The sequence below is a fragment of the Orbicella faveolata genome, unplaced genomic scaffold (assembly GCF_042242905.1).
Source record: "Orbicella faveolata isolate gen_17 unplaced genomic scaffold, um_ofav_v1 contig_36, whole genome shotgun sequence".
NCBI classification, from domain to species: Eukaryota; Metazoa; Cnidaria; class Anthozoa; order Scleractinia; family Merulinidae; genus Orbicella; species Orbicella faveolata.
In genome coordinates, this window is record NW_028301565.1 from 12,713,005 (window position 1) to 12,722,923 (window position 9,919).

The following is a 9,919-nucleotide window of genomic DNA, read 5'->3' on the forward strand; positions in this document are numbered from 1 at the left end:
TGAAATTTTTCGGGCAAAACGCTGATGATTCGGGCAAAAGTACTCGGGAGAAAACATTCTAAAAGGTAGTCAACGCCAGGCTTGTAGGCTACTTTCTCTGACGTTTGCCTAGTCAAAACGGAGTTAAGGTCAAATGCTCTAATGATCCAGGAAATCTGTTTTGAAAAAAGTCATATATCGTTTAAATGTGTATCTTGGAAATCGACGAGATGGATATTACTTCCATCAATAAAACAATGTCAGAATCAAAGCAAACTAAGACCTAGACTTTAGACAATTTTCTTGAACTTCTCGTACGAGGAAGAATTTACTGTTTCTGTTATAAGTTTCTGATTTTACTAGGCTGTCGATGATCTAGGTTATGGAGTATCCGAGGTTTTAAAATAACTACAGTGCAATCCCGATTTCTCGAATCCTCATTTTTTCGAACCTCCCAATAACTCGAAACAAAAGTCGTTTCCCTCTCCTCAATTGAACACTGTAATTTTACCCCGATTTCTCGAAATATCCGATTTTTCGAACGAATTTTCGTTTCCCTTGGGGTTCAAAAAATCGGGTCTCCACTGTAATTTTGGAATGATAATAGTTTCGTTAGACATGAGAATTGAGAACGTTTTTGTTTTTACTGCGATTTGAATGCGTTCCGAAACAATGAAACAGAGGACATGTTTTTGTACCAAAGCAATCCTGTGGGAGTTGAACTCTTTTCCTATGTAAACACTTTCGTTGGCTTTATGTTACATATTTTGCGCACAGAAATCTAGGCCAGCGAAGTGAAACTACACATTTCCTCCTTTGATTTATTCAGCAGAAAGCAGCTTTGGTTTTGGTCGGGAGTAGTATAGGACGCTCATATGAGCGGTAACCAATCAGGAGCCGAGAAAGACAATAGGCTATTGTTTGGAGAACAATGGACGCTATTGTTTTCCAAATCCAAGATGGCCGCCACAAATTTCAGCCAATCAGGAGCCGAATTAAGAACAATGGACGCTATTGTAATAGTAGTAGTAATAGTAATAGTAATAGTAATAGCTAGTAGTAATAGACGCTCATATGAGCGGTAACCAATCAGGAGTCGAATCAAGAACAAAGGATGCTATTGTTTTCCAAATCCAAGATGGCCGCCACAAATGTCAGCCAATCAGGAGCCGAATTAAGAATTCAAGATGGCGGCGCCCACGAAAGTCGGCCATGTTGGAAAACAGCCCACCAGCCTCGACGGAGGACTGGGATCGGTCTCACGGATTTCCATGACGACACAAATCATGCCAGGGTCACGCAAAAATTGTCATGCAACTTCAAAATCGATACTTACAGTGTCCTGTGGTCCTAAACGACAGAGGTCTGTCCGGCAAGCGGCTAGACTGAGAGACTTGGGTCCGAGCCTAGCCTATATAGGGTGCGGCAAAGCATCATGGGACAATGACATCACCGGTATCCAATCAGAATACTCACAACCGGGCTTCCCCAGTCCCCCTCTCTTAAGGAGAGCACTAAACCAAACATCACACATTGTCAAATGTCACGAACTTTAATAGCAAATCTTTTGCGCTAACATTAAAAGATATGACGTCATTGCCATGTTGATCGAGTAAAAAGACCAGTTTCTATCGTCATCACACATTGTTTCAAACGAACTTTAATGTCCGAAACGTTTGCGCTAAAATTACAGAAAGCTGGTCATTGTGTCTCAAATAAGATAACACTATCAAAAATGGAACAGAAATAATTTGATCTAGCGTAAATCCAATCTTTGACGAGTAACGAATAATAAGCGAAGACTAAAATTTATAGGCTAAAAGGTGAGAAGAAAAAAATACCATTGAAATGCTTTAAGTGAAAATGAATTGCTAATGGCAGTTTGCAATAAAATCTAAACTCCTTGATCTCGACTGTTCCCTTGAGAAAAGCATCATTCAAAGGAATCTTGAACAAACAAAAGGCATTTTGGGCGACCATTGAAGAATTAACATAATTAGTCAGAGATGAAACATCGAATAAATTAAAACCGAAAAGCACATGTTTAGAGGCTGAAATCATGTATCTTAACCCTTGAGAATAAAATCAAAGGAATTTCAAACAAACGTTTCGCGCTTGAAGTAAAGATTTAACTTCATTTACAAACACTGCAAATCGCTCCTAATTCAACAATTATAGTTGTCTAAGCGGGTTTCCAATAGCGCCAAAATAAATCACTTACATCAAATATAGTCCTTTCCTTCAAAGCGTCACACAACTAGCAATCGCTCAACTCCTTAGCCACGAAGACAGGGAAGAATGTTACGCTTAGAAAAGAAGACGTGTGCTGAACGTTGTCACAAGTAAAATGAATTCTATCAAGACCGATTGACTTATAAACGGGTATTCGCAAAACAATAAACAATGTCGCGTGGTTAACAACCAATGAGAGGATGGGGGATAGGGGGTACGCGATATCACGTGGTCAAGAATCAATGAGAAGACGGGGGGAATAAGGGGTTATACCGCACAGTAATGTCATTAAATTGTTATAAGCAAAACAGAGTCTAAGTCTTTACAACGTTTATTGAATAATAACTCAAAAGAAAGAATTGATTATAATTTTAACTCTTAAAGTCTTGACCGGTTACAAAGTGTTGGGAACTAAACTCGTTTCCAGTTTCACAGAGTCTTGGTCCCTGGCCCCAAAACGCACGCCCTAGTTTTCTTTGCTTTTGGTCTTTGCCTGATCCGTTCCTTATTCTTGGCATAACAACGTCTCCAATATTCGTTGATCCGTTCCCTGTTGTTTTCGCAGTATTGTCTTCGGTAATTTCTAATGTGCTCCTTGTTCTGTTGACAATAGGCTCTCTGGCTGCGGGCGAGTCGTTCTTTGTTGTTTTCATACCATCTTTTACGACGGGTTTTGAGAATTCCGACGTTCTCTGCACGATATTTTTTTTTTTGTTGGGCCAGGATTCGCTCTCTGTTCCTTGAATAATATTTTTTGTGGTAGGCCTTTTTACAGACGACCTTCTGGTCATTCCCTGACAATTGATTGGAGCAAGTCATCTTGCATGTGTAGCGTCTTACAAATAATGACTAAAACCCTGGAGTAACACACTCTTATAAGAGACACATGGCTAATTCAGGTCTGTTCTTCTATTTCCTCTACGTCATCATCGTCGGGGAGTAACTTCTTCCGCATTAGTCTGTTCAGCAGGAATTTTCGTTTCGCCACTGCCGACTCGGCCGCTTCGTCAAAATCCATGTCGTCTTCCTCAATAAAGCGTCGAAGAGTCTTCATGACTTTACGGTGTATTGCGTCGAGTTTGATACGGTGAGTCCATTTTAGACGCTCTAAGTAAGTCCTTCGTAGCCTTCTTCTACTAACAGGTAATAGGGCATTAAAAGCAGCATTTTCGGCATAGTTTTGGGATTTTCCCTTATCCAGGAACTGCTGGACTTCTTTCAGGTAGATTTCTTTGAGATCTTCCCCGACATTTTGACGTAACGGACTCCACGGATCCGGTTCATCGTCGTCCGCTTCCTCTTCCTCTTCGGAGCTGCTACTATCCTCCTCTTCTTCCTGTTCCTCTTCAGGCTCCACTTCGTCCACCTCCTCTTCCTCTTCTACGTTTTCATCATTGTTATCTTCTACGGGACCAAAAATATCTGTTGAAGGATCTTCCATGATTCTCGTCGACCTTAACCCAAGACAACGTGCTTCAAGTGAGCCGAGTCGATTAAACTCATGTTTAATATACCATTTTGGGCAATGATCAGACATCCTTCTTCGATGCCAGCGCGGGTATCCTTCGTGCGTCAGGAGGTGACTAAACACGCGTTTCCTGTCATTACTGGCGGGATGTAAATCCAGGACCGTGTACCCAAACGGTCGTTCGGTCACTTTTTGATACGCGTCCATCATGTCTTGCCAGCAAGAGGGAAAAGCTTGAAGCAGTAAATTCTTCATCCCTAATTGATCTCTTGGATTTTTGAAGGCTACGATGTGGTGGGCGTTCCTGGAAATACTCTTGGCGTATTTCCCTGGCGGAAACATGTCTTGGCACAAGTACAACACGGTGATATTTTGATGATGAGAGTGTTTGGTGAATAAGTCTAGCAACGCTTTGTCCTCACCTCCCTCTGCCATCAGATCGTCCAGTACGAGTAATCCACCCTTCGGAAACCATGACTTGAGATGGTCTGACTCTGGAATCCCTTCGTGAAATTGCACACCAGCGTCTTCCATGTCTCTAAATCCGTCTTGTCACGCCCCGTAGCAATAATGAATCGTGGTGGGGGGGTTTACAAACAATTCTTCCAAGTGATCCAAGAGTAACGACTCGGTAAAACAAGTCTTGCCACAACCAGAAGGGCCCACGATCAAAATACTGGAGGGTGTCTTGAACCGAAACGCTTCTCCCATTTCTATTCTACTAGGGATCCCATGGTGCTTTTCGGTAGGAAATGTGATATTTGGGACATCTCGTGTCTTTTCTGATCCCCTGCTTTGACAACTATGTTTTTCGTGACGAATTCTACTGTCTGCACGAGAGAATTGTCTATGACAATATCGACAATAAAGGGACATGACTCCTTGCTAGTTTGACTCAAAACGAATTGAGACAGTTAATGCCTTAGTTTTATACATGATTAATGATGGAGTTGACGAGTGTGGTGGAGGTGGTCGCGGCGATGGTGGTGGTGGTGGCGGTGGTGGTGGTGGTGGTGGTGGTGGTGGCGGTGGTAAATGTGGTGGTGGTGTAGGTGGTGGCGGTGGTGGTGGATGCAGTGGTAATGGTGGTGGTGGTGGTGGCGGTGGTGGTGGTGGTGGTGATGGTGAATGTGGTGGTGGTGGTGGATGTGGTGGTGGTGGTGGTAAATGTGGTGGTGGTGGTAAATGTGGTGGTGGTGTAGGTGGTGGTGTAGGTGGTGGTGGTGGTGGTGGATGCAGTGGTGGTGGTGGTGGTGGTGGTGGCGGTGGTGGTGGTGGTGGTGGTGGCGGTGGTGGTGGTGGTGGTGGTGGTGATGGTGAATGTGGTGGTGGTGGTGGTGGTGGTGGCGGTGGTAAATATGGTGGTGGTGGTAAATGTGGTGGTGGTGTAGGTGGTGGTGGTGGTGGATGCAGTGGTGGTGGTGGTGGTGGTGGTGGTGGCGGTGGTGGTGGTGGTGGCGGTGGCGGTGGTGGTGGCGGTGGCGGTGGTAGTGGTGGTGATGGTGAATGTGGTGGTGGTGGTAAATGTGGTGGTGATGGATGAGGTGGTGGTGGTAAATGCAGTGGTGGTGTAGGTGGTGGGGTGGTGGTGGATGCAGTGGTGGTGGTGGTGGTGACGGTGGTGGTGACGGTGGTGGTGGTGGCAGTGGTGGTGGTGGCAGTGGTGGTGGTGGCAGTGGTGGTGGTGGTGTGGTGGTGATGGTGAATAAGGTGGTGGTGGTGGATGTGGTGGTGGCGGTGGTAAATGTGGTGGTGGTGGTGGTGGTGTAGGTGATGGATGTGGTGGTGGTGGTGGATGAGGTGGTGGTGGTGGTGGTGGATGTGGCGGTGGTGGTGGTGGTGAATGTGGTGGATGTGGTGGTGGTGGCGGTGGTGGTGGTGATGGTGAATGTGGTGGATGTGGTGGTAGTGGCGGTGGTGACGGTGGCGGTGGATGTGGCGGTGGTGGTGGTGAATGTGGTGGTGGCGGTGGATGTGGTGTCGTAAAAGATGGTATGAAAACAACAAGGAACGACTCGCCAGCAGCCAGAGAGCCTATTGTCAACAGAACAAGGAGCACATCAGAAATTATCGAAGACAATACTGTAAAAACAACAGGGAACGGATCAACGAGTATTGGAGAAGTTACTATGCCAAGAATAAGGAACGGATCAGGCAAAGACTTCATGACCAAAAGCTAGGAAAACTAGGGCAGAATATCGTGCGTTTTGGGGCCAGGGACCAAGAGTCTGTGAAACTGGAAACGAGTTTAGTTCCCAACACTTTGTGGAATACCGACGGTCAAGAGTTAAAGAGTTAAAAATTGTAACCAATTCTCTTTCGGGGCTCATGTTATTATTTTTATTATCATTATTCAATAAACGTCATAAAGACTCAGACTCTTTGTTTTTGTTTTTGTTTTGTTTTACGATTTTTTCGAGTTACAATAAAAGTTACACGTTACACCCAAGCTGTATCTTCAGGGTAAATGGGGGGTGAAAAAGATGACTGACAACACGGTCCTGTTGATAATCACTTCATCCTCAACGTCGTAGTGCAGCCACGACAGGAACAATAACCTAAACTTTACTTCGCGTACGCAGAGCATTACTTCTGTTGGGATGTTTCTACTGAACATTTCATACACCGTCTGTCTTATTGATTGAGTAATGGTCATCCACGGCAAGTTGACATAGGCATGGATGTACAGGGTAGCGTTTCCCCTTTGCTGCACGAAGATGGTGAGTCTTGTATAAAATTCAAACCAGATGGAAAGATTCGCATGGTACGGCAAGGTCCTCCACGAAACAATATTACGAGTGTGAATATGATAAGGCCGTCCCCCTCGCCGATACCTATTGATGGCATTCGTTGCGTTGGTAATCCTCTCTCGTACCACCTCCTCCCAAGGTGAAAGTTGTGCCTCATCTTCATTCCCCCGAGGATTTGAGGTTTTGCAATGTCCGCACTTATCTGAGTATTGTAACTCCTGTTGCAAACATCTCTTGTGCAAAAATTTTCCACAGCAATAAGTTTTCGCACTACATCGAGTCAAGGAGTCAATGACAAGGTCGCCTTGACAGATGAAACATTTGTCCTTGAACTCATCTACTTCGGGGTCAATCCTAGTAGTCTTCGACTTCTTCTAACTTCCATTTCGTGAGTCAAGAAACTTTGTTTTGGTCCTTTTCAAAACGTGTGAAGGTTTTAAATAGCAGACTAAGAGGGAGTACCCCCTTATCCCTATTTTACCCCTTTGGGCGAGAAGGGAGTGGGACAAATCTAGGATTTGGAATGGGGAGTACCCCCTCACCCCAATTTTTACCCCTTCGACTGCGAAGGGAGTGGGGCAAGTCTAAGATTGGTTCCCGATGAGGTCATCAGCCCAGGATGCTTTGGAACGGGGAGTACCCCCTTACCCCTATTTTTACCCCTTCGACTGTGAAGGGAGTGGGGCAAGTCTAGGATTGGTTCCCGATGAGGTCAGCGTCCCAGGATGCTTTGGAACGAATAGAAAGGTATATAAGTGCCTCGGACACAAGTCTCTCAGTCTCCATCATGGCCGCTTGTTGGATGGACCTCTGTCGTTTAGGACCACAGGACACTGTAAGTATCGATTTTGAAGTTGCATGACATTTTTTGCGTGACCATGGCGTGATTTGTGTCGCCATGGAAATCCGTGAGACCGATCCCAGTCCTCCGTCGAGGCTGGTGGGCTGTTTTCCAACATGGCCGACTTTCGTGGGCGCCGCCATCTTGAATTCTTAATTCGGCTCCTGATTGGCTGACATTTGTGGCGGCCATCTTGGATTTGGAAAACAATAGCATCCTTTGTTCTTGATTCGACTCCTGATTGGTTACCGCTCATATGAGCGTCTATTACTACTAGCTATTACTATTACTATTACTATTACTACTACTATTACAATAGCGTCCATTGTTCTTAATTCGGCTCCTGATTGGCTGAAATTTGTGGCGGCCATCTTGGATTTGGAAAACAATAGCGTCCATTGTTCTCCAAACAATAGCCTATTGTCTTTCTCGGCTCCTGATTGGTTACCGCTCATATGAGCGTCCTATACTACTGTCGGGTTAAAAAGAGAAGAGGGTACACAACACGCAGTCAAACTACACTGTCCGTACGCGCGAAAAGTCGCACACATTTCGTGAAGACATGTCTGCAAGGATTTTAAATGCTATTAACACAGACTTCGAACTTTAAACAATTAACTTATCCGCTACAGTCCACAATAAGCTGCCTCGACACTCGAAAGTCCGCAATATGCCATAACACTCGAAAGAAAGCACATGGACGAACATGGAGATCTAGATGAACTCATTCGCCCCTGAAGAGTATTTAAATTTTTTTTTTTTTGGGGGGGGGGGGGAAATTACAAAACTCGCATTTTTCTGCATTACCCGATTAGAACTGCGTTCTCTCGAAGGTAAAAATCGCCCCATGCCAAGATATAGAAAACTAAACTAAAATCAAAATAAAACGCCTCAAAAAGTCACGCGTACGGTTACCATATTTGTAGAGCAAAGTATAATGGCTCATATCCCCTAAACCAATGAAAACTCTTGAAAAGCATTATCCAATGATCCAGTTTTTAATAAAGACTAAAATGATACGAAAAACTTAGTTGGCTCAAGAATATAAAATGTAGCTTTCCTCCGATAAAACGTAAGTCTAGATATCGTAAAGGAATTTCCTTTTTTTCTCTGCATGCCTCTCTTTTGCGCAATTTCTGTAATTTTTGCCAATGAAAACCATAATTTCGGACAAGAGGTTTGGGGATGAAAGGTTCTGAAATCGAAAAAGGCAGAAATTAAAACTACCGTAGAATTCCGAAAGTAACAGCCCCCCCCCGAAAATAACGGCTCCTCGAAAGTAACGCTATTTTTTTACCTTCCTATTGAGACTTCCGAACGGACTTCCGGGGGGACCATTACTTTCGAGTCTCAATTAGCCTGCGTAGCAAGCGTTCCCGTACGAAGCTTTTCCACATTCTGGCCGCGCGTAAATTGGTGCGAGAGCACCACCCCCAGCTTCGTCGAGCTTTTGCTGTCGCTCCAGTTTACGCACGGCCAGAATGCGGAAAAGCTCTTCGTACGGGAACGCTCGCTACGCAGGCTAATTGAAACTCGAAAGTAATGGTCTCCCCGAAAGTAACGACCCGCCCAAAAGTAGCGGCCCTTTGAAGAAGTCACTAAAAAGCAAAACTCTCTGATCTCAAGCGCAATGTGGATGGAACAGCCTGACTGTAGGACTGAACAACTTGAAGAGTTGTTTGTGATTTCATTTCGAACTTAACTGAATGTTTCTTGAAACTATGATTTATGAGCTGTATTTGTCTGGCAACAGAGTCAAATAATAGTGTAACTGGTTGCATTGTGTTATAATGCGACCGTTTTACTGTCGCCTCGCAGCACCAACATTTGGAGCATTTTTTGTTTATACGGTCTGCTTTGTTTACGTGGTTCGTTAGTAACATACATAAACGGAACTTTTTATTTCATGATACGCGTCCGCCTTGCCTGAAACGACTGTTACCGTACAAACGTTTTTTAACCATTCGAAAGTAACAGCTACCCGTAAGCAACGGCTACCCGAAAGTAGAGGCTCCTTTTGCTGCTAAATCCGAAGTAACGGGAGCCGTTACTTTCGGAATTCTACGATATAAAGAAGACAAAACGAAGAAGCCAAAACAGGACGAACAAGGGGGGAAAAGATTTTAAAAAAACTCAAACAAGCAAAAGTAAAAAGCAGGAATTTCCTGGGGCGGAAGAACTTGAGCTCAAACCGGTCTGAGAGTAAATCCTCGCAGACCCAAATTCGCAGACCCAAATCCCTTCCACCCAAAAGGAATTTGACCCGTCAAAGTACATTCAACGTTATAAGATTCCAAAGGTTGAACTTCCTTTGAAGATGGCGGACAATAAATATTACATGGCCGAAGTTTGACACCATACTCCTTTTGACTCGTCAAAGAGATGGGATTCTAATAGTCTCCTCCGCAGCCGTTTTTTAGGATGTCACGCAACGTTGCGTGACATCCCAAAAAACGGCTGCGGAGGAGACTAGGATTCTAACTGCGAGGGATTAAGTTTATGGCGACAGTAGTCTGTCTTGATATTTAGCCAAACACTAGCAAGGTTCTACATTCAACGTTATTAGACCCCAAAGGTTTAACTCCGTTTCAAGATGGCGGAATATAAGTAACACATTGCCACAGTTTGACATCATACTCCTTTTGACCC

General features: G+C 44.4%; 1 protein-coding gene and 1 pseudogene across 1 annotated transcript; both read right to left on the bottom strand.

The window, feature by feature from the left end:
* Window positions 1-2,899: 2,899 nt before the first annotated feature.
* LOC149102314 (uncharacterized) lies at window positions 2,900-3,748 on the bottom strand. The gene has a single exon (XM_089275186.1). It carries the CDS (start codon window positions 3,746-3,748, stop codon window positions 3,107-3,109), a length of 642 nt encoding a protein of 213 aa, XP_089131312.1. The 3' UTR covers window positions 2,900-3,106.
* LOC149102315 (uncharacterized) lies at window positions 3,749-4,555 on the bottom strand (annotated as a pseudogene).
* Window positions 4,556-9,919: the final 5,364 nt, after the last annotated feature.